Source organism: Rana temporaria, chromosome 2 (assembly GCF_905171775.1).
Source record: "Rana temporaria chromosome 2, aRanTem1.1, whole genome shotgun sequence".
Taxonomy (NCBI): Eukaryota; Metazoa; Chordata; class Amphibia; order Anura; family Ranidae; genus Rana; species Rana temporaria.
In genome coordinates this window covers 187,940,329-187,966,579 of record NC_053490.1, presented here as the reverse complement: position 1 = coordinate 187,966,579, position 26,251 = coordinate 187,940,329, and the positions used below count along the sequence as shown (strand labels likewise).

General features: G+C 42.6%; 1 protein-coding gene across 1 annotated transcript in view; it reads right to left on the bottom strand.

Annotated features, from left to right (window-relative positions):
- NALCN (sodium leak channel, non-selective) overlaps positions 1–26,251 on the bottom strand; it is a 582,786-nt gene that overhangs the window by 137,641 nt on the left and 418,894 nt on the right. Inside the window, 4 exon segments of the mRNA XM_040336161.1 lie at positions 613–669; positions 20,884–21,006; positions 21,092–21,183; positions 25,946–26,015. Coding sequence (XP_040192095.1) covers positions 613–669; positions 20,884–21,006; positions 21,092–21,183; positions 25,946–26,015 — 342 coding nt within the window.

Here is a 26,251-nt window from a genome sequence, read left to right as displayed (position 1 = left end):
TTTGTGTTCACTTTGAATACCCAAATGTGTGCAAGAGTAAAAAAACAGGATTCTTTTTATTGCACAACACATTTTCAAAGCAATTACAGCTTTACAGTATTCACCAACATTCACTTTGCAAAGAGAACATGCACTTTGCTAAAATAAGTAAATCATCACCATGGGATGCTTGGGTCGGGGGTGAGTAGGGAGGGATGGATGTGTCTGTATGTATCGCGGTGAATAAGTCGGAACAACACTGAGAGAAGCCCCAGGCCCCAGGCCAGCAGCAGACTTAGAAAAAAAGTCCACAGCTTCCGCACCGGCCATTGCAACACAGGGGGCAAGTTAAGTGTCTTCTCTTACGATTCAGGGGGTGGGCAATTGCCCCCTCTTGCCCTATGGAGAAGACACCCATGATCATCACAATAGCATTAATCCATGGAGCTATCCTATCTTCTGTCAATTCTGGGTGGTGGCAGATTATTAGAACCTTAAAATCAATCAAGCATAGTTTGAATTCTGTAAAGTACATAAGTGATGTAGGTGACAGAGTGCACCCTCTTATGGGTACTAGATAAATGCATACTAAAGTGTGGATATATATTTATATATCATTCCAAATGTACTTACTATAGCTGGTGGTATTTGGTATTTTTTACTGCTCCGGTAATAGGGTCCGTTTTAGAGCTGTAAAACAGGAAAAGTGGCAAAATTAGTCAAAATAAAATCCTTGCCAAAATATACAACCCATAAATAACCTTTATGACTAATTCACTGAGCAATTTTTCTAGGATTGCTAAAACAGGATGAAAGACAAATGAACAATATTTCCTGGGTAATAATGTTTTCTTTGGCTAATTTAGAAACAAGTTCAGGGCTGATGCCAGATCTCTACTGTGCATCACGAACGAATTGCAAAATACTGCGGATCAGGTAACCAGATTTGAATTTGGACATGACTAAGTTCTCATGGGGCTAAGCAGGAATTTCTTAATGTTTTAAGAGACAGTTTCAATAGCAATAGTAACGCTGAGCAAAAAATGATAAACAACAATAAACATTTCTTGTTTTTTTTAAATGACTAGTTTGTTTAACCCCTTCAATATCGGCTTTTATACCACTTCCATACCGGGCCTATTCTGGCACTTCTCTCCTACAACTCATCATACTTTTGCTAGAAAAGAACCCCCAAACATTATATATGTTTTTTTAGCAGACACCCTAGGGAATAAAATGACGGTCATTGCAACTTTTTATCTTGCACAGTATTTGTGTAATAATTTTTCAAACGCCTTTTTTTTGGAAAAAAATGGTTTCATGAATTAAAAAATAACAAAAGTTAGCCCAATTTTTTTGTAAAATATGAAAGATGATGTTACGCCGAGTAAATAGATACCTACCATGTCACGCTTTAAAATTGTGCACACTCATGGAATGGCGCCAAATTTCAGTACTTAAAAATCCCCATAGGCAAAGCTTTGAATTTTTTTACAGGTTACCAGTTTAGAGTTACAGAGGAGGTCTAGTGCTAGAATTGTTGTTCTCGCTCTAACGCACGTGGCAATACCTCACATATGTGGTTTGAACGGCGTTTACATATGTAGGCGGGACTTATGTGTGCGCTTCTGAGCCCGAGCTACCGGGGACAGGGGCGTTTTACATTTTTTTTATTATTATTTTTTTTTATTTGTAGACTTTTTTTTTACATTTATTTTTTGATCACTTTTATTCCTATTACAAGGAATGTAAACATCCCTTGTAATAGGAATGGTGTGTGACAGCTCCATTTTATGGAGTTATGCGGGGTCAATAAGACCCCACATCTCTCCTCCAGGCTGGAAAGCATGAGATTGTGAAAAAAATTTCACCGATCTCATGCTTACTAGCAGCAATCACGGCTTTGTTTATTTCTGATGACATCACGCCCGGGCCTCCGACGGTCATAGAGATGACTGGTGACCATCTGGAGGCATCATTCAAATATCCCCCCACAAAGCCCAGGACGTCATATGACGTCCACCCAGGATGGTAGATCCCTTTTGTGGACGTCATATTACTATGGCTGGGTTTTGAAGTGGTTAAAGCAGTATAGCAAGAAAATGGTCAATATTTCAAGTTCTGATGCCGCGTACACACGATCATTTTTCAGCATGAAAAAAAAACAGTTTTTCAACATGTCCAAAAAACAAAGTTTTTCCAACTTCATCATTAGAAACGACGTTGCCCACACACCATCGTTTAAAAAAAATGATGAACAAAGAACGGGGATGTACAACACGTACGACGGCACTCTAAAGGGGAAGTTCCATTCGCCTTTGGGCTGCTTTAGCTGATTCCGTGTTAGTAAAAGACGATTTGCGCTTTTCTGTCTGTTACAGCTTGATGAATGTGCTTACTCCATTATGAACAGTAGTTTTACCAGAACGAGCGCTCCCGTCTCATAACTTGCTTCTGAGCATGTGCGGGTTTAAAACATTGTTTTAGTCCACACACGATCATCTTTTACAACCCGAAAAAACAAAATTTTTTAAAACGACGTTAAAAAATGCAGCATGTTCTATTTTTTTTCTTTCGTTTTTTAGAAGCCGAAGAACGATGTGAAGCCCACACACACGATCATTTTTTTTTCATGCCGAAAAATTATCGTGTGTACGCGGCATTGGAAATCAAACCAATCTATGGAATAAGTGTTGTATCAGAGATAAAAAAGGTCAAAAGAGAGTCTTCTACATCTTCCAACCTTATTCAACTTAAAGGAACAGTAAAGGTTCGTTTTTTATTAGATCAATTGATTGCTGTAAGCAAGAGCATTTGAATATCACTTACCCCGTTTTTCCTTTTGACCTCCAAAATACAGTAATCCAGTGAAAATGCCATTTCCTGTCTCTCCTCTTCTTGCTTTCCACCAGCATCTGAGCCGTTTTGCATGGTGGAAAGCAGAATGTGCTCACCCCCTCCCTATGACTACAGCCCTGCGTGAAGATGCTCTCTTATGCCTCACAGGCATGGAGGCTAAGCCTAATGGGAACTGTAGTTCCCATTAGGCTGTGATGTAGCAATAATGAATGATGTAGCAAGAATGAATGCGCACCGCAAACCAGGAAGTCAGTGAGAATAACGATTCAGGAGTGCCGGAGGTGAATAAAACAGCTCGATTTCAACAGGTATCAAACTAGTTATAATGCAAAACATTACTTTTTACTTTATCAACTACTGTCAGACTTTGATTTAAGAGGAAAATATTTTTGTCTTTACAACCCCTTTAAGCCTCGTACACACGATTGGATTTTCCGACGGGAATTGTGTGATGACAGGCTGTTGGTGGAAAATCCGACCATTTGTATGCTCCATCAGACAATTATTGTTGGATTTTCCATGGACAAATGTTGGATGGCAGGCTTTAAAATTTAGATTTTCCGATTGTGTGCACACAAGTCCATCGGACAAAAGTCCAAAGTACAAACACACATGCCCAGAATCAATGCTCACCAAACACAACATTAGCAGAGGGTGCTCAAAGGGTGGCACTAAAGAGCTGAAAAAACACATTGTTTTGTGTTTGTTGGCCAACAATTGTGTGTCATTTGTATGCAAGACAAATTCCTGGCCAACGCTCTTCTGACAAAAGTTCTACGCTTTGTCTGCGGAAAATCCGAGCGTGTGTACGAGGCTTTATACTTGACACAATGAGGGACATTTTTGAAGCAAATTGGCTAGATTATACACAAATCAGGCTAGCTGTCAGTGAGCAACGTCTATGTAACACATTGGAGAGATTTTTTTCACTTCACATTTGCTGTTGCAAGTTTTGGTGGTGTTTTACTGTGCCATTCTTTTAGACTCATAGGTGAGTCAGTACATCATTAGAGGCATAATTGACCTATTCCTGCTTCTGATTATGAATTTTATTGATGGTTTTATTGGTATGTGTCAGGAACAGGAAGAGTTGCCTAGTAGTAGTAGTTTGCACCACCATTAAAATGATTGCTGCATGAACTGGATCACCTGCAAGGCAATCAAGCCAGACACCTTGAGCCCAGCAGGTGTCCAGAAAGCCCACCTATAGCCTCCACAGGCATAGTTGCATACATCTGGAGTTTTCCATTACTAGAAGCAGAGAATATAAACCTCTTTCTTTCAGTTCAGCACACCAGTCACTTTAATATTTCTATGATGCAACAGAAAAGTACAGGTTCCCTATTCAGTAGAAATCCAATCTTTATTAGCCTTTGAGTCATATATGAAAGTCACTATAGCCCACAGCTGTTTCACACATTGACTGTGTGTATGACTGATGGCTACAGCCACTATAAACACTTCATCCTCGATAAGTATTAATTATGTCAATCAATGGGTCGGGCAGTGAAGGGCCAAAGGGCAACTTATCCTACATACATAAGTGTAAAAATATTGATGCCAAACTGGACTTTTAAGGCAGTTTTTGTCAACTCCAGTCCTCAAGGCACCCCATTCAGGCTTTCCATTATTTTACTCAGGTGATTTGATCAGTTTCACTGCCTTAGTAATTACCACAGCTGTTTCATCTGAGGAAAATCCTGAAAACATGACCTGTTGGGGCGCCTTGAGGACTGGAGTTGAGAAACACTGTTTTAAGGTGCCAGAAACCACTATTTCGCACTATAGGTAAGATTCAATAAAGCATAGATTTTATTTCATATCAAGTTAAAAAAAGTGATTATAAAAACCATTGCAAAAGATGCGATTTTGAACAGCAGTGCAGCAGCTTCCGCTCTACATGTTTCACTGTATGGGCTTCCTCAGGAGTCTTATTAATGCTGCATGTTGCTGATACTACAGATAAAACAAATAAACAATCCTTAGGTGGATAATAGTGACATACATATTGTGTCAGATATCAAGTACGTATAAGATATATACCTTTCATTAGGTCAATCAACATTTAATACGCAATAATAATCAAATTGAGAAGATGGGGCTACCAGAATGCTCAAGAAGAATTTAGCACTCCTTTCTTCTTGAGCATTCTTGTAGGCCCATCTTCTCAACTTGATTATTATTGTGTATTACAGTAGGTGAACCCGATTTTGTGTCAATCTCGCTCTCTTTCTCGGCGAGATTGAGCACCTACGAGCCCCATCGCGGGAGCCAGCGCCGAGCTGGCTTGCCGCGATGGAGACAGAGCCGTCATAGAAGCGACGGGAGATCCGACTTGGATTCCCGCCAATTCTACACGCGTGCAGCGTTTGTTATGAATCCTGAGGGGGAAGTCCCCGCCGGATTTTAAATAAAAATCCGGCATGGGTCCCCCCCCTCAGGAGCATACCGGGCCCTTAGGTCTGTTATGGGTTGTAAGGAGAGCCCCCCTACGCCGAAAAAAACGGCGTAGGGGGTCCCCCTACAATCCATACCAGACCCGTATCCAAAGCACGCTACCCGGCCAGCCAGGAAGGGAGTGGGGACGAGCGAGCGCCCCCCCCCTCCTGAGCCGTACCAGGCTGCATGCCCTCAACATGGGGGGGTTGGGTGCTCTGGGGCAGGGGGGCGCACTGCGGCCCCCCACCTCAGAGCACCCTGTCCCCATGTTGATGAGGACAGGGCCCCTTCCCGACAACCCTGGCCGTTGGTTGTCGGGGTATGCGGGCGGGAGGCTTATCGGAATAAGGGGGCCCCCAGATACCGGCCCCCCCACCCTAAGTGAATGAGTATGGGGTACATCGTACCCCTACCCATTCACCTGCAAGAAAAGTGGTAAAAACACAAATAAACCACACAGGGTATTAAAATATTTTATTTTTCTGCTCCGGAGGCCGCCCCCTGTCTTCTTTATTAGCTCTTTTACCAGGGGGGGCTTCTTCTTTGACGTCTTTGGGTGGGTGGGGGCCGCCGTCTGGTTCTCTTCCACCGCCGGGGGGGGGGTGGCTTTTAAAAAAGCCCCCACCCCCCCGGCGGGTTTCCTCCGGCGTCTTCGGCGGGGCTCTTCTTCTTCCGCTATCCCGACGGGTCTTCTCAACTCTCCGGGGTTCTCCTTCTGTCTTCGCCGCTCTCCGTTGTTGACTCGGCGCACCCCGGTTCTTCGTCTCGCTGTCCGGTGTCTTCTTCCGTGCTGTACGTCTTCTCCTTCCGTGCTGTGATGAGTTCTTCTTCCGTGCTGTGACGTCATGTTCTTCACTTCTCTCCTTCTCCCGATGTTGACACGCCGGTCCTCCTCGCTGAAATGACGGATGCGCGCCTTGCATCGGACCTATATAGGCCTCACAGTCCCATCATGCTCTGTACCTACCCATGTGATACCTACCCACGGGTATCACATGGGTAGGTACAGAGCATGATGGGACTGTGAGGCCTATATAGGTCCGATGCAAGGCGCGCATCCGTCATTTCAGCGAGGAGGACCGGCGTGTCAACATCGGGAGAAGGAGAGAAGTGAAGAACATGACGTCACAGCACGGAAGAAGAACTCATCACAGCACGGAAGGAGAAGACGTACAGCACGGAAGAAGACACCGGACAGCGAGACGAAGAACCGGGGTGCGCCGAGTCAACAACGGAGAGCGGCGAAGACAGAAGGAGAACCCCGGAGAGTTGAGAAGACCCGTCGGGATAGCGGAAGAAGAAGAGCCCCGCCGAAGACGCCGGAGGAAACCCGCCGGGGGGGTGGGGGCTTTTTTAAAAGCCACCCCCCCCCCGGCGGTGGAAGAGAACCAGACGGCGGCCCCCACCCACCCGAAGACGTCAAAGAAGAAGCCCCCCCTGGTAAAAGAGCTAATAAAGAAGACAGGGGGCGGCCTCCGGAGCAGAAAAATAAAATATTTTAATACCCTATGTGGTTTATTTGTGTTTTTACCACTTTTCTTGCAGGTGAATGGGTAGGGGTACGATGTACCCCATACTCATTCACTTAGGGTGGGGGGGCCGGTATCTGGGGGCCCCCTTATTAAAGGGGGCTCCCAGATTCCGATAAGCCTCCCGCCCGCATACCCCGACAACCAACGGCCAGGGTTGTCGGGAAGGGGCCCTGTCCTCATCAACATGGGGACAGGGTGCTCTGAGGACCCAACCCCCCCATGTTGAGGGCATGCAGCCTGGTACGGCTCAGGAGGGGGGGGGCGCTCGCTCGTCCCCACTCCCTTCCTGGCTGGCCGGGTAGCGTGCTTTGGATACGGTCTGGTATGGATTGTAGGGGGACTCCCTACGCCGTTTTTTTCGGCGTAGGGGGGCTCTCCTTACAACCCATAACAGACCTAAGGGCCCGGTATGCTCCTGAGGGGGGGACCCATGCCAGATTTTTATTTAAAATCCGGCGGGGACTTCCCCCTCAGGATTCATAACAAACGCCGCACACGTGTAGAATTGGCGGGAATCCAAGTCGGATCTCCCGTCGCTTCTATGACGCGCTTGCTGGGATGTGCTGTCACTATTCCAGTGAGTGTGAGATGTCGGCGAGATCTCGGCACCCTGTCGCCGAGTATCAGCGCGACGCTGTCGTGCTAAAAGCACAATATCACAAACACCTACTGTATATGTTGGTTGACCTAATGAAATGTATATAACTTATACATACTGTACTTGATATCTGACACATTATATATGTCACTATTATCCACTCAAGGATTGCTTATTCTTTTTATCTGTAGTATCAGCAACATGCAGCATTTATAAGACTCCTGAGTAAGTCAATGCGGTGGAACATGTAGAGCGGTGAGCTGCTTTGTGATGGTCGTTGGAAGACATTTATAACGCCAGTAAGGTGAGCGTTCTGGGAGACTGGGCGTGGATATCTTTGAGACCACATCGCTCCTATTGTGGACAACTCCAGGGGAGAAGTTTTGTTATTATCAACACAGGGTTTTGAGAACCTTCAGCCCTATCTGGGGATTCCTCCACACATAGGACTTTTTCCATCATTCAGTGTATTCACTGATTTACATTGAACATTTATGCACACACCTCTAATGGCCATTTTTGGTGTTTTATTCATTATTTACACTTAGAGTTTATTTAATATTTTGTGTTTATTGTCACTTATTTTAGGTATCCCATCAGGGATTTTTTTTAGCGCTAATCACTCTTTGTATTTAATTGCGCGGTCATGCTACATGGCTCCCAAACAAAATTGATGCCCTTTTTCCCCAAAAATAGAGCTTTCTTTTGGTGGTATTTGATCACCTCTGCGGTTTCTATTTTTTGCACTATAAACAAAAAAAGTGCGACATATTTTTTTTGCTATAATAAATATCCCCCAAAAATATATACAAAAACATTTTTTTCCCCAGTTTAGGCTGATATGTATTCTTCTACATATTTTTGGTAAAAAAATTTGCAATAAGCGTTTATTGATTGGTTTGCGCAAAATGTATAGCGTCTACAAAATAGGGGATAGTTTTATGCCATTTTTATTCATTTTTAATGGCGGCAATCAGTGATTTTTATTGTGACTGCAAAATTATGGCGGACACATAGGACACTTTTGACGCCATTTTGGGACCATTGTCATTTATACAGCGATCAGTGCTATTAAAATGCATTGATTACTGTGTAAATGACACTGGCAGTGAAGGAGTTAACCAGTAGGGGGCGCTGAAGGGGTTAGGTGTGTTCTAGGGATGTGTTCTAACTGTAGGGGGGATGGGCTACATGTGACAGGACACTGATCACCGTTCCCGATGACAGGGATCTGTGATCAGTGTCCTGTCACTAGGCAGAACAGGGAAATGCTTATTTACGTCAGCATTTCCCCGTTCTTCCTCTCCGTGAGATGATCGCGGGACTCCTGGTCACACTCACGGAGCTCACGGCGGGTGTGCGTGCGGCCGCAATGCCGCTTCTTAAAGGGGACGTACCTGTACGCCCATATGCCCAGCCGAGCCATTGTGCTGACGTATATCGCCGTGCGCTGATCGGCAAGTGGTTAAGGACTGCTGAGATAAGCTTAGTTATAGGTCTGACCTGAACACACTTTTGCATCAAGACGCTAAAAAGTACGGAGGTATAGCATTAAAGGATGAGTTCACCTTTTGTAACATGTTACGCCCCCGCTTCCCCCAAATCCCCAGTCTGACTGCTAGCTTTCACAATCTGTAAAAGTGTGACTAAGCGGGGCTCATCATCCATTCACAGTGTTCTGTGAATCAGAAAACTACAAGTCCCGACAATCTTTGTGGCTGTCCGCAGTCCGCTTGCAGTTCTCAATGAACTACAAGGTAGTTCATTAGGTTTTCCTGTCACAATTTAGCTTCCTGGCTATATCGGACCAGCCAGACAGATACACAGACAGTCTGCAGGACCGTGGCATTACACCCATGATCTGCTGGTTGTGTGTGCAATGCTTTACAGGTCCATTATAAAAAAGTCATAAATGCATATTTTTTTTACCTGCCAAAAAATTTGAATTTATGATTTTTTTTGTAAAGGTGAACTCATCCTTTAATGAAATATTTGAAGATGAAAATTATGAAAAGATCTCCTATCTGTGAAACACCAACCCCTATATTAGGAACAATAAAGCCCATACCTCTATCCCCTGTAAATGACTAAAGCAAAACAAAAAATAAATTGAACATTTCTCAAGAGATATCAGCAGGTTTAATAGAATTGATGAAACATTTTGCAATATTAGAATATAGTAGTTGTATATGTTCTGATACTGGGTGCAGCATTAGGATATTGTGTTTATAAAAGAAAAAAAGGCAAGCGCATGATTCTACCCAAGATAGTCAGATTAATGAGATGGATAAACACTTATCTGCCAGTAACAACATTCAATACTTTTGCCTAGAAAAGAAAGAAGTGAAAAAAATGCCACAAACCCAACACAAAGATAATATTATTAAGAATGATAACAGCACAAGGAAATGAAAGGCATGGGAATGATAAAAGAAAAAAAATGAAAGAGCACAAAAGACAGAAAAGTTTGGAAAACACTGAGGCTAGGTTCAAACTATCGGTGGCACGGCTCGTAGCAGGGGGTTCCGTGCATCCCTGTTCGCCTTTTTAGGTCCGAATTATGTCCAAAGACACACAGAACCCTCCTGCAGTGCGCTCCATGGTCCCCCCTGGAGATGTGTGAACCAGCTCCATTGAGAGACGGTCACACTCTCCTGTCATGCGAAATGGATGCAGAGAAATTCGCATCCAAATCGCACAAGTGTAAACCCAGCCTAAAAGCACAAAACTACTATAAAAATCACCTTGTATACGGAGCCAGATTTAGACCTTGGGGGGCCAGGGGCATTTCAGGTTACATAGTTAGTCAGGTTGAAAAAAGACACAAGTCCATCCAGTTCAACCACAAAAAATAAAAAAATAAAATAAAAAACACAGTAAAATCCTATACACCCAACTCCATACCCACAGTTGATCCAGAGGAAGGCAAAAAACCCCAGCAGAGCATGATCCAATTTGCTACAGCAGGGGAAAAAATTCCTTCCTGATCCCCCGAGAGGCAATCGGATTTACCCTGGATCAACTTTACCTACAAATCTTAGTACTCAGTTATATTCTGTACATTTAGGAAAGAATCCAGGCCTTTCTTAAAGCAATCTACTTAGCTGGCCAGAACCACCTCTGGAGGGAGTCTGTTCCACATTTTCACAGCTCTTACTGTGAAAAAACCTTTCCGTATTTGGAGGTGAAATCTCTTTTCCTCTAGACGTAAAGAGTGCCCCCTTGTCCTCAGTGTTGACCGTAAAGTGAATAACTCAACACCAAGTTCACTGTATGGACCTCTTATATATTTGTACATGTTGATCATATCCCCCCTTATTCTCCTCTTCTCAAGAGTGAATAAATTCAGTTCCTCTAATCTTTCCTCATAGCTGAGCTCCTCCATGCCTCTTATCAGTTTGGTTGCCCTTCTCTGCACTTTCTCCAGTTCTCCAATGTCCTTTTTGAGAACTGGTGCCCAAAACTGAACTGCATATTCCAGATGAGGTCTTACTAATGATTTGTACAGGGGCAAAATTATATCTCTGTCTCTGGAGTCCATACCTCTCTTAATACAAGGTTCAGAACATACTTCATACACAGAGCTGGTTTACATTCTCAATCACAATCATACATTTTCAAAATGCATGACACAACGTTATTCTGAGGTCACACGTGCACACGCGCACGCAGTCATAGACTTCCTTAAAAGCATAAGCGTTCTATGTGTGGTTTGCGTAAGCTGCCAAAATTAATTTTTAAAACGATACAATATACCAGTTCGGAGTAAAACCTTTTACAGAGGATGGCAGGCAAAATATTACTTCCAAAAGATACATTCAATAAATGAATGGATTTATTTCATTATTATATGTTTTATATATTATTCATATTATTTATTTTCTATTATTTTATAAAACTTTTTATATTGTTTTATAATATTTTTGCATAGAGGGGGCCCTTTCGCTCAAGGGGGCCAGGGCAATTGCCCCTCTTATAAATCTGACACTGCTTGTATACTTAAAGTAGTTCTCTGTTTTTAGCACATTTTGGTGCACATTTTATTAGGGTAAAAACAGACAAGAGCCTTCTAAATAAAAGCTTAATAATATATTAAGTCAAGCCTGGAAAAATCTCAACTATGAGCAAGATTTGAAAACCTAGAGCCCTGTACACACGGTCAGACCTTTGTCTGACCAAAATCACATCGGAATTCCATTGGAGTAAAAGAGAACATGTTCTCTATCTAAACTCCGATGGAATTCCTCGGAATTTCCGATGGAAATAATCCAATGGGGCATACACACAATCGGAATTTCCAATGGAAAAAGTCCGTCTGACTTTTTCCATCGGAAATTTCGATCGTGTGTACGGGGCATAGGCAGTGGCAGTGGGGGGCAAACAAACGGAAAAAAACCCCATCAATTGCAGCCTTACTGTGCCCATCTATTGCCACCACTGTGCCCATCAATTGCCACCACTGTGCCATAAAATTGTCGCCACTGTGCCATGCCATCAAACGCAGCCACTGTGCCCACCAAATGCAGCCACTGTGCCATAAAATTGTCGCCACTGTGCCATGCCATCAAACGCAGCCACTGTGCCATGCCATCAAACACAGCCACTGTGCCATCAATTGTTGCCACTGTGCCCATCAATTGTCGCCACTGTGCCATGCCATCAATTGTCGCCACTGTGCCATGCCATTGTCGCCACTGTGCCATGCCAAACGCAGCCACTGTGCCATCAATTGTCGCCACTATGCCATGCCAAACGCAGCCACTGTGCCATGTTATTGTCACCACTGTGCCCATCAATTGTCGCCATTGTGTCATGCCATTGCCGCCAGTGTGCCCATCAATTGTCACCACTGTGCCATGCCAAACACAGCCACTGTGCCATCAATTGTCGCCACTGTGCCATACCATTGTCGCCACTGTGCCCATCAATTGTTGCCACTGTGCCATGCCAAATGCAGCCACTGTGCCATCAATTGTCGCCACTGTGCCATGTCAAACACAACCACTGTGCCATGCCATTGTCGCCACTGTGCCCATCAATTGTCGCCACTGTGCCTATCAATTGTCGCCACTGTGCCATGCCATTTTTGCCACTGTGCCCATCAATCACTGTGCCCATCAATTGTCGCCACTGTGCCCATCAATTGCCGCCAGTTTGCCCCTAAAATGCCGCCAGATTTCCCCCCTCCGCCTGGCACTTACCTTTCTCGGTCAGCCATCCTCGGATCCTCCTTCACGATCCCTCGAAGTAGTCCCACCTTCAATGTCGGTTCAGCCAATCAGGTTACCGGTAACCAGAACCGATGAACCTGATTGGCTGAGACGCCTGTCAGTGTTAAGCAGGGAACGCACACCCCGTGCGTCCCCTGGTTAACTGGCCCATCTGAATAGTGGGCAGCGGCGACAATACACAGATTCATGCAATGCATGAATCTGTGTATTGTTTTTCAGTGACGGTGCAGGAGCGAGAGGGGGCGGCACTCATGCGCCCTCTATGGACACACCACCACTGGGCATATGAGTCAGAACTATGCACGCAGGACTTAGCTTTTGTCTGTCTTGTGCGACTTCAGATGAGGGGGGAATGTCAGCTTTTTTAAACTCATAGGTACAGGGCTGGACTAGGACAAAAATGTGGTCCTGGACTTCATCCAGAACAGCCCACTTTAATTTTGAGTGTCCCCATTAGCACCCCACTTATATCAGAGTGTCCCCAACAGCATTCCCCTTACATCAGAGTGTCCCCATCAGCACCCCCCTTACATCAGAGTGTCCCCATCAGCACCCCCTTACATCAGTGTTTCCCCATCAGCACCCCCTGACATCAGAGTGTCCCCATCAGCACCCCTTACATCAGAGTGTCCCCATCAGCACCCCCCTTACATCAGAGTGTCCCCATCAGCACCCCCTTACATCAGTGTTTTCCCATCAGCACCCCCTGACATCAGAGTGTCCCCATTAGCACCCCTTTCACATCAGAGTGGCCCTATCAGCACCCCCTTACATCAGAGTGTCCCCGCTCTCCTCCCCCTCCCACGTGTACTCACAGTTCTGAAGGCAGCTTCTTGTTCCTCTCTCCAGTCATGTCATAAGTGACAAGTTAAAGGAGAGAGAGAGGAATGGAAGTCTTCCGGCTGTCTATCTCCCCCTGCAGGCTGGAGGGGGCAGAAAGCCTAATCCTCTCTTCAGCAAGTGTCGGCAGCAGTGAAATCATGATCACTCAATGTCAGTGAGCAACGGGTCCAGGACTGTGCCTGACCGGCCCACTGACCCACCGGCTCACCGGGAAACTCCCGGTAGTCCCGATGGCCAGTAAATGCCTGCATAGGTGTGCACCCCAAAGCTAATTATATATATATATATATATATATATATATATATATATATATATACACACACACACACACACTTTTAGAAATAAATGTAAACAAACATTTTAAAATGTATTAAAACATGGACAGTGTCAGTAGGACAGTGGCCAGTATCAGTAGAGCGGGGAGTTGAGTGGTTCTCATTTGTCAAATTAGGAACCTGCAACTACGCAGTCCCAAAATGTTCCCCAATCACCAGTATATCTGTTATTTCTGATACTGAGGAAGTTTCTTCTGACTCCCCAGCCATCACCGCTTGTGCAAATGATCAGATACTGGTGAAGTAGGGGTGTCAGCTTCCCCCTCAAGTTCAGGCTAAATAGTAACATCATTTACCTCAGACACATTTTCAGGACAGATCCAAAAACAGAGAAAAAAGTGATATCCCAGTATTACACTGTGTAGCAAGTTCTTAACCACACCTATGACTTGCTTTACAGTTCCACTAGGTGTTTCCACCGAGAGCACCCCAGTAGTTTGCTATTACTATACATACAAAAGTACTCCTATTTGGAAGCCAAAATTATTCAGGTCCACCAGACAGGAATGTGATGGGGCTGCACTCTGACGGCCATGGTAACCCTGAGCCTGGCTAGGATTTCTCCTCTATGTTTAGGACACTCCTTGTCATTCCGAGGTTGTAGGCCTTTTGGGGTCCCCCATTTAAAATGGCGGTAGCACATCGGTCCAGTGCCCCTTGGGTAGCTTCTCGTATTCAGTGACTCCCTTAAATTAGGCTTTGCACATCATTATCCAGGACTCTGCACTTTGCATCAACTGTCTGGGTGTAGACGCTTCCAACATCTGCCTCTTTGACAGGACCTGTGTCTGATGCTGAAGAGAAAGGTTCACTTACTGCTGTGCCTGCTAGGTGGCCTGGTAGGCTTTGATTTGCCTCTTGCAGTAGCTGGACAGACTGCTATTGGTTAGTGTTTGCCAATAAAAGCTGTTATACAAATTAATCAATTTTATTCACTGAAACAGTGTCAGTCTCTTTAAGGTGCTGCTAACATCTGAGCACTAAGTTGTATGGAGCATAGGCTCAACTGGTAGTAGCAGCAGTAAACCATGCATGAGACACGCACACCCAGGAACAGTACAAGCAGGTTTGCACAGCGATTCTATTTACCGACTCAGAAAACAAATACAGTGTCACTTTAGGGGGCCTCTAAACATTGAGTATACACAGTAATAAGGATGAGCTCAGACGTGTTCTTAATTCCACGTGCTGTCGTCTGCCAGGAAGCTGACACTCTGCAGCGCTAATCACATGTAGTGAGATATTTCCCAATCTGTACAGCTGCAGATCGGGAAATGTCTCACTGCCTGTGACTAGCGCTGCAGAGTGTCAGCTTCCTGACAGGCGCAGGCACGTGGAGTTGCGAACAAGCCTGAGCTCATCCTTATACAGTAGCATAAGCAAACACAACATCTATTTGTACGAGCAAACAACATATTAGAGGACACCCAATTAGTCAGTTTCTGACTAATTGGGTGCCCTCTAATATATTCTGTACATTTATTATTTGATCATCACTCAGATTTTTATCCAGCCACAGGCCCCCACAGCAGACAGAGCAAGAGAGAGAGAGCAATAATCATCGGTCAGCTCACATATTTAAAGGCCTGTGCACAGCTAAGACAAATAAAAAGGTTTGGCTACTAGGTACGATGTGGGCCTTGGAATTGAGGCCCTTTTCCACCAATAGCCCTACAAATCCTCTGGGCTTTGTTTGATTTCTCCATGTCAGTTATCGGCTATGGAAAGAGCAAAAAATGGCTGGACAGGCCGAACTCCATTAAGACACCTTTATTGAAGTCAGATAAAATCCAAATAGTTACAAACAATCACATCGATCCCAGAGAAACAAGACAAGGCAAGGCTTACATGTTTCACACCGCAATTGTGTGCTTAATCAGTCAGCTACATATAACATGTAAGACTTGCTTTGTCCTGTTCCTCTGGGATCAATGTGATTGTTTGTGACTATGTGGATTTTATCTGACTTCAAAAAAGGTGTCCTAATGAAGTGCGGCCGTCCAGCCATTTTTTGCTCTTTCTATGCACTTGCAAAGCCTGCACCTGTATTTTGCTAGCAGAAGGTGTAATCCTGTGATGGTTTGCCTAGAGCGGTGAGTTCTTATCTTTTTTGGCTATGGAACCTCTGACCATGTGTAGGTGAGAATGTTGATGACACATATACATCATTCAGAATCCTGCAAGCCAAATTCCTAATATTATATACAAACAGGCATTACAAAACATACTATAATTTTCTATGGCTTCATAAGCACCTCTTGACCTTTTAAAAAGTCAGGTTGGGGCTATAAATCAGCCATCATCCAAAAGCTATTATTCCTGAATTATCTCTGCATAGCTGCATAGCTGAAAAGGTTACCGAACAAGTAGCATATTAAAATCTGGGTGTTCCATTTATGGACATTCTTCCCTAGAAATAAATGTCATTTATTTGTCCAGCAAATACACATCTAAGCAGGGTATCCCATCTGTAGTTATATTATTTTAGCATAAATGTTTTGTGTGATGTGTGATTGTAAGGTTAAACATTTGTGAATAATATTTATGGTACATGCAAATTTAATATATATATATATATATATATATATATATATATATATATATATATATATATATATATATATATATGTGTGTGTGTGTGTGTGTACAGTATGCTACACCTAACCTAAAATCTGTAGGGTACCTAAGCAGTGCCTGAATTCATCATTAACCATTCCTTGAATGGATACATATAAACAGCGTTTGCCATTTAAAAAACACTTTGAAAGGCCTGGAAAAGGTTTCTTTCTAAAAAATACTATGATGCTCCCATCTCTAAAACAATTAATGAAAGTGCGAAACCGCCACTATGATCGTTCTTATCGTGTACAGAATCACCGGCACGAAAGAATGATATCTGAATGATGCCTCTAGCTGCAGGCATCATTTAGATATCACTGCAGAAAGCCCAGGACGTCATATGACATCCACCCAGGATGGGAGACCCCTCTGTGGATGTCAAATGACTATGTGCCAGTAGTGAAGTGGTTAAAGTCCAGCTGATTGTGGACTCCAGTGGACCCGAACATCTGGACCGAAATCCAGCCTGCCACAAAGGCAGAAAAAAACAGGCCGGATTCCGGTTCCGTCCCTTACAATGGAACGAATGCAAGGTGAAATGTACCTATTATAGTGTATCTCACCTCGCATACCGTCACAATATATATGAGGAGATAAATCTGGCAGCTTATAATGAGCCTAGGCTTTCCACAGTATTATCCTGCCATAGTTTAATCTTATAGAACCAGTAAATTATGTAATGGTAAGCTCAGAGATGGTTACTTGCATTTATCACTATTGTCACCTATTTCTTTTGTTTTTTTTCAAGTTATATTTGTTTATTATGATATCAAAGATATAACACATGTTTCTTGTTACATTATCACTTTTTTAGTCGAATATAGAACATGTACTGTATAAACAGAATGTGTAGGCATAAAGGTAACAAATAGTTCAATAATTTCAGGTTAACGCTGAAATAATTACTTGATGATATTTAGTTTTATGCACCGTTGGGGTTCCCTGAGATGTCTCACTGTGGATAGCATTTTCCCCACACCTATACATTTTTACTCAACAAACTTTTTTTAACCAGTTTAAAATGACAAAGATGTAATGACCAAACATATAAGCCAAGAGAAACTTTTGAAACAAATGTATAAATATAGGACATTTTAACCTTATATATAGTGTGATTTAAAATTACTTCTTTAAAAAAAGCAATACTTTTCTAAATTTTAATTTTAAATGCTCCCTTTAAAAAAGTTCCCATTAAAGATACACTGTGTAGAACTACAAACATAAAACATCATAAGATCCTCACTGGTGCTTTAAGCAGTTAGAAATCAAGGACGTCAGGCAGGGGTCAAGTCCAGGGGAAAAAAGTGTGGGAACTCCCACCCAAGATCCACTACCCCACCAAAAAAATAAAAAAATTATACGCTCATATGCATAATTACTAAACCGCATGTTTTTTTTTTCCGAGTTATCGTGGGATTTAGAAAGAACTTTAGGCAAGTTCTTTCTAAATCCCACGATAACTCGCGGCAGACCTCCGCAATGTCCCCTGGGAACAATGACAAAAGCTCCCAGAAGACATTGCGGCATCGAGGAAGTGACGGAAAACCCGCCCAGTACCCGATGAATCCATATACAGGAAGCGGCCAGTAACATAAAGGATTACTAAGGTTCGCCTGCCCCTGACAGTGACTCGAGCTAGGCATCGCCGCTTAGTGAAGGATTGGCTCGGGCGGCTCGGCTGCTCTAGTCCTGCAAAAGGAACTTCGTTCCTGCTGTGAAAAAAGTGCAGGGACTCTGTTCCCACAGGACTTGAGCCCTGCCCTCATGTATAGAATGCATAAAAGTAAAAAACCCTGTGCCTTTAAAACCACTTTAAATTGCATGTCACTGTGAATGGGGCAGCACAACAACCGCCCTGCAGCCATATGCATTGCACATAGATGCGGCACAGTGGGTCAGCATTTTCAGGGTTGAAACAAGCAGTAAGGAGGTAACATATCACTCCCTCACTGTCTGTCAAATACTAGCAATGACCACTGCATAATTGAACAGGCCTCCTTCAGAGCCCCTAGATCTATTTAGTTCCATGTACTAACTAATTCCTAACTGCAGAATCTCTGCCCTCAGTCCCTTTCTCTGTCTCAAAAGTGAAGCTTCAGATGTCTTTTTAGACCCTTGGTATCCCCCAAAGACCCTCCAACAGCGTTGTAAAAAAAAGTTAAAAGTCAGTTTAAAAAACGTAAAACTGTTTTAAAAATGCTAAAATTACGACTAAAAATTAGCCACAGACACTGTATGCTGTAATGCACTATGAGTGCCACAGATCACTTACCATCTTCCATGTAGGAGCCCCAGTGCATTACTGCTCAGGGGCCCATAGTGCTATTAAGATAGCACTAACATCTCTGACCTCTGAACTTTGCACAGCTTACCACTGGCCTCTGAACTCTGCATAATTTACTACTGACCTCTGAACTCTGCATCTTTTACTACTGACCTCTGAATTCTGCATCACTTACTATTGACCTCTGAACGCTTCCCCACTTACTACTGACCTCTAAACCCTGCATTACTTACTACTGACCTCTGGACTCTGCATCACTTACTACTGACCTCTGGACTCTGCATCACTTACTACTGACCTCTGGACTCTGCATCACTTACTACTGACCTCTGGACTCTGCATCACTTACTACTGACCTCTGGACTCTGCATCACTTACTACTGACCTCTGGACTCTGCATCACTTACTACTGACCTCTGGACTCTGCATCACTTACTACTGACCTCTGGACTCTGCATCACTTACTACTGACCTCTGGACTCTGCATCACTTACTACTGACCTCTAGACTAGGCATCACTTACTACTGACCTCTGGACTAGGCATCACTATTGACCTCTGAACCTTGCATCACTTACTACTATTGAGAGATAAAGTATGCACCACTTTCTATGGAACCCCTGCACTCTGCTTCTATTTTAACCAATATTCAGCACAATCAAAACCACACCCAATTATTACCGCTGCACACACCACACTTTCTTGATCTTGCTCAGGAGGGCCCAATTTATGAACCTGCACACAGGCCTCATTACTTTCTATGTCACTGTTACCCCATATTTTACTGAGGGATAAAATGCTACATGTTTCAGTGTGTTGCACAGCATCCCACACCCTATTTCCCAACCTGCCCCCCACCCTGGGCACTGAATGACCTTGTTGTCTCACTGTGGGAGGAGGGGAGCTGAACTGAGTTTTTGCCCAGGGTGAAAGAATGTCTAGCTTTGCCACTGTCTGCCACCCCCATAGTGGTTTAGGATGCCTTTAAGGCCTGGCTCTGGGGGGGAGTACAGGGCACAGATTTATCTGGCTTAGAGGGCTTCTGCGCAATCTCTTGAGGAGTTAGAGAGGGATGTTCAACAAAAGGAGGCCGCATTTGTGGGGAACCCAGATCAGACTAGCTATGTGGCCTGAGAGCACACCCTGAGGGAAGTACAGTACAAGTATTATCAAGAGGAAAAAGGTTCTAAACCTAGAATAACAAAAGTACAGATTGCCAACAGAAATGTTCTATATATCCAAAATATGTATTTCTTTAGTCAGAAAATGTTACTGTAAAGCTTTGCTTCTCTAGTATTTCTAAAGACTTCTAAATCATATTTACCTACTAAAGAAAACATTTAAAATTTTGCCAGGAACTGCATTAAGGTATTTTGATTATTATATTCAAAACTTAAAACTTCTGTATTATTGTTATAGGGATGGAAATACTGTAGAGTAGCAATCCAATAAAAGTAATTAAGAAGTTAAAGTGGATGAAAACCCACTCTCATTCTTTCTAAACTACTGCCATAGTGCTGATCTATAAGGATATACATGCCTCCTGCATGTATCCTTACCTGTCAAATTTCTCCCCTCTGTCCATTATAAGAACTGAAAAACTGCAGATTCTGTGTCTGGATCTGTTGTCTGGAGCTCTGTGGGTGGATTTGTGATGTCAGTAGACTCCCCGCCCACCTCTACACTCCCCTTACACTAAATTCTGCTATGATCACTAACATCCAGTCAAAATCCAGAAAAGTAACCACATGACTTCAGAAAAGGAGCGGGGGTGGGAATTAAAAAATAATGCCTGTCTCCAGGCTAGTGCATAAGGTATGTAAATAACCTGTCATTCACAGCAAGGAGGCGGAACGGACTGAGGTTTTTCTCTAAGTCCATTTTATTTCACTGAACAATAAAAGAGGATTGCTCAGAGCTGGATTAGCTCTGTGTGGCAAGATTGGGCACAGATGATAGGAAATCTTATACTGTACATTGTGACAGCAAAGAATACATTTTTTTTGGGGGGGGGGGGGTTTACATCCACTTTAATGTTAAGCCTACCTAGGTACCAAGTTAGATAGCATAGAATATTTACAGTATGTTAAATGTACTTTGTAAAATCTACTACTGAATACACTAAAAGCAGTGTAGGTGTTTATTGATCATGTTCTTTACTTACGCATTAAATCGAGCTCGAACAATGACTCTGCAAAAGTTCCGAAATCTATGCTCACGACCAACAATAAAGAGTGGCTTGTCAAAATATGGATGATTCTCTCGTAGCTCCTCTTCTTGTACTTTTCTATTGAACCAGAGATTGAAGTTAGGCTTTAATGTGAAGTATTGTATACTGTATCTAAAAATATACACAGAAAAAATACAAATACCTTTTCATCTCTGCTTGCTCCTTCTTTTCTTGTATCATTTTAATTTCACTGTCTTCTCTCTGGGCATTTCTGTACCGTACCGTGTTGGAGTGCTACAATTTGAGAGAGACAAGAATTCAAATCCCATATAAATTGATCCACAATTAATACAGTTTACCCTGTTTTCCCACATGCATTTTAACGTTCTACTAGTTCTCAGATTTTCCTTCCCTATTTCCATTGTTTCTGACTGTGCTTTAATAGTTAAAGGATAAGAAAGCAAAAAGAAACAGTTGCTCGAGAAGCGGTAATTGATGGCCGGATCTTAGAAGCAAGACAGGAATATAAAAAATTATAAATTTTATTACAAATTATAACAAGAAAAAATACAATAAAGGTATAAAAACCATATAAATATAAATTATTGTATATGGACAAAATCTGTGCATCGTCTACGCGTTTCGCCGTTGGGCTTCCTCAGGACCAGCAGAAGGAATTTAACAATGCAAAGATATTTTTTTTTATTGTCTTGAAAGCATCCCAGTCGGATAAGTAGATCAGAACAATTATATGGAGAAATCCAAGTATAATCAAAAATTCTCCAATATCCAAAGAATGAGGAAATTCTCTCAGCCTGTGGTATCAATTATAAAGGAGCAATACAGACCAGATCTGACAGATCGAGATGGGTCCTAAATTCAGGAGCAGGGCAGGCAGGAGTATATAGTGGCCATCAAGAATATATATTCGTAATCTGGTGTAAACAGATTGTATCCAAATGATGTATATGGAGAGCCAGAGAGACCGACAATAGAGTCCAGAAGAAGCCACAAACACCAGAGTGCCTGTAAAAACATCACATGCCCCAGGGTAATAGCCCGTGGATATTGGAGAATTTTCGATTATACTTGGATTTCTCCATTTAATTGTTCTGATCTACTTATCCGACTGGGATGCTTTCAAGACAATGAAATATATCTTTGCATTGTTAAATTCCTTCTGCTCATCCCGAGAAAGCCCAATGGCGAAACGCATAGACGATGCACAGAGGATTTTGTCCATATACAATAATTTATATTTATATTTTTTCTTGTTATAATTTGTAATAAAATTTATAATTTTTTATATTCCCGTTTGGCCTCTAAGATCCGACCATCAATGACCGTTTCTCGAGTAACTGTTCCTTTTTGCTTTCATAACTTACGGATGTGGCATATGTGAGTGCTCCCCCTTTTCCCCTTTTTTGTTTTTTGACTAAAGGATAAACTAATTTTGCATTGAAATATTGTGTCACAACTGCAAGCCCAGCATTTGAATTCAACGGTCAGGTTTGGCAGGCGGTGCTGCCTGTGAAACTTGACATGTCGAGTTAAAGTTGCCACACTATGAAGCGAAGGCCATGGCAATGTGTATTCACCCAACCAGCTGCTGTGTTCATTTAGAAGTAGGGGCTCAGGGAGCAGTTCTGTGTGATCATCCTCTTTTAGGCCACTCCCACTATAAGAAGCAATATGGTCATGCCCATCGCTCTCTTTTGGCATGCATAACATAACTTGTTTTTCAACCGTATTCCAGCAGGGTGGCTAATAATTTGTGATACTGTGTTGACTTTTTAAATGTAAACCAAGCTAATTACCTATTATGGGTATTGTCAGTGTTTACATTTTGTATTTATACTTTTTAAATATCGATTGTTTTAGTTTCTAATTGGAACTCTGTCATTTTTTTCAGGTTGTCAGTAAAAAATGTACTGTAAATTTTCCATGTTCTGTCAGTTAAAAAATGTTGCAGGAGGTTGTCAACCCTGCATCGACCCTCATGGAGATGAACAAAGGTAGACATGTTTGAAGTCCAACTTGGACAGGAATCATGACTCTCTCCACACATACAGTGGACAAGTGCACATCGCCTTTTAGACCCCTTTCACACTGGTGTGCTTTTTTTAGGCTTTTTAGCGCTAAAAATAGCACATGAAAAGTGCCTGTAAAGCACCGCTCATGCCTCTCCAGTTTGATAGCCTGATTGCAGGATAGGGAAAAGAGTCCTGCAAGCAGCATCTCTGGGGCGGTGCAGGATCGGTGTATACACTGCTCCCAAAACGTCTTGCCCATTTAAACACAGGTGTTTTTAACCCTTTCTATGCCTTATAACACCGGTAAAGTGCCGCTAAATCTAGCGGCGCTTTACCGCTAACGCCAGCACCCTAATAGTCAGAAAATTAGTTATTTAGAGAATTATCAGGTAATAATAATGGGGAATATGTCTGCAGAAAAATAAGGCAAACATACACTTTAATAGCAAAACATCTCTCATAGACTCATTTTTAACCACTTAAGCCCCGGACCAATATGCTGCCTAAAGACTCAAGGGGTTTTTACAGTTCAGGACTGCGTCGCTTTAACAGACAATTACACGCTCGTGCGACGTGGCTCCCAAACAAAATTGGCGTCCTTTTTTTCCCACAAATAGAGCTTTCTTTTGGTGGTATTTGATCACCTCTGTGGTTTTTATTTTTTGCGCTATAAACAAAAATAGAGCGACAATTTTGAAAAAAATGCAATATTTTTTACTTTTTGCTATATTAAATATCCCCCAAAAACATATAAAAATTATTTTTTCCTCAGTTTAGGCCGATACGTATTCTTCTACCTATTTTTGGTAAAAAAAAATCGCAATAATCGTTTATCGGTTGGTTTGCGCAAATTTTATAGCGTTTACAAAATAGGGGATAGTTTTATTGCATTTTTATTTTTATTTTATTTTTTACTACTAATGGCGGCGATCAGAGATTTTTTTCGTGACTGCGACATTATGGCGGACACTTCGGACAATTTTGACACATTTTTGGGACCATTGTCATTTTCACAGCAAAAAATGCATTTAAATTGCATTCTTTATTGTGAAAATGACAGTTGCAGTTTGGGAGTTAAACACAGGGGGCGCTGTAACATTTAGGGTTCACTTTGTGTGTGTTTACAACTGTAGGGGGGTGTGGCTGTAGGACTGACATCATCGATCGAGTCTCCCTAATAAAAGGGATCACTCGATCGATGCGCCGCCATAGTGAAGCACGGGGAAGCCGTGTTTACACACGGCTCTCCCCATTCTTCAGCTCCGGGGAGTGATCGCGACGGGGCGGCTATAAACGAATAGCCGCGCCGTCGTCCCGGATCGCTGCCCGAGGCTTACCGACCGCCGCATGTACGGGGGGGGGGGGGTCCCGATCGGACCCCCGACCCACGTCAAGCAGAGGAGGTATAGGTACGTGCACGTGCCTGTCCGTGCCATTCTGCTGATGTATATTTACATGAGGTCGGCAAGTGGATATTTGGCAAACTAACAAATCTCCTGAATAGTGTACCTCCATACTATGTAATAAGGATATCATATATATTTATATGAACTGTTAGACAAATAAGCAGAGTTTAAAAAATCAACAAATGATGCACATTTTTGTCAACGCTTACCTTTGTATTTCTATCTACTATTCTATGTTGCTCTGTGTTAAAGTTTCACCCTATATGTTAGAATTTTTGACTTAGGTTTGGCTCACTGTGCTTGGTGCAGGCTTGTGATACTACTTTTCAAATGTCTAAATTAACTAATGGGTTGATAATACAGCTTTTACCAAGTGTTTAAAAAATGGGGTGTTTTGTCTTATATACTTAAAATTAACTCCAGAGTTAAATAAAATGCCAGGCCAAACTTTTTGCATTGAGTTTTTCATCGCTTGGGGAAAGACTTAGAACCCTGTGACCCTATTGGGGGGTATGTCCCATTAATCTCTGTCCACTTATGAAGTTGTTAAAGAGAGCACTAAATCTTGACTAAAGTCAAAGCAATAGATATGAGGTGAAACAGACACTGACAAACTCCATAGTCTTACCCCCACTTACCGGTTATAGCAGCAGCGCAAGGTCTCATGCAACATAGTTAGACCCAGTACTCTTAGGCCCCAGACTGGGGCGGGAGCCGCGGTGGCGGTATAACGCCGCTAAAAATAGCGGCGCTATACCGCCGGGATTGCCGCGGAAATCAGCCGCTAGCGGTGCGGTATTAACCCCCACTAGCGGCCGATAGAGGCTCATTGCGGGCGGTATTGCCACGGTTTCCCATTGTCTTCAATGGGAAGGAGCGGTATACATGCCGCTCCTCTCACCGCTCCAAAGATGCTGCTGACAGAAGATTTTTTTGTCTCCCGCCAGCGCATCGCCTCAGTGTGAAAGCCCTCGGGCTTTCACATTGAGTCTGCAGTGAAGGAGTTTTTCAGGCGGATAGCAGCGCTATTTTTAGCGTTGTACCGCCTGAAAAACTCCTCAATGTGAAAGGGGCCTTAGTAGGCATCACTCAAACAGATACACATAGTCTGACACACCCTATTTTCTCTCTGCAATACAAGTCACTACTCAGCATAGACTACTGGAGTTGGAAAACAGCACCAGGAAAAAAAAAGTATTATGTTTTGGATGTGCAGGACCTTAGCCTTCAACAACTTTGGTGCCTTGGAGATAGAAAACTTGGATTGACTAACACAATTTTTTTTTCGGTTTGGGTTGGAAATCACCTTTAATTATTGCATGCCAACAATGAGAGTCAGCCTTCCAAAGTCTATCTATTTTAAATTTTGAATAAAAGTAAAACAGATATTTCCAGACTAATTTACTAAAGGAGCTGAGAATCTTCAGACCACAAATTGTGTGAATTTTCACTTCAATTATCCAATCATGTGCAGACAAAATAATAAACAGGAACTTTCTTTTCATGTGATTGGATAATTGAAGTGAATATTTACACAATATTGCGTGAAGATACTCACTTCCATTAATAAATCAGTATAAACTAAAATTGTAAAGGTCAATGAGTAATTAAACTTACGTCTTGAGTTAAGGTTTCCAGAGATTTGCCCCTGCTGATTCTTTGACTGTTTGAGCCATGTCTTAGTGATCTGTGACAAGCAACACAATTGCAATAGAAAATAGGAGAAAAAGAGAAAAGAAAGTTTGACAATATCTTTGAGCTATAGGTGCAGATAGTGCTTGAAAAGGAATAAAAAATGCTTAACTAAATGAGCTTTTGAAAAGCATGTCAGTCCAGACAGTTTGGGGTGTAAAGACTTGTGTCCTCTTAAAATGATATATAATCTACTTGAACAAAGAACACATTCTTGGCTTTGATCTTTAA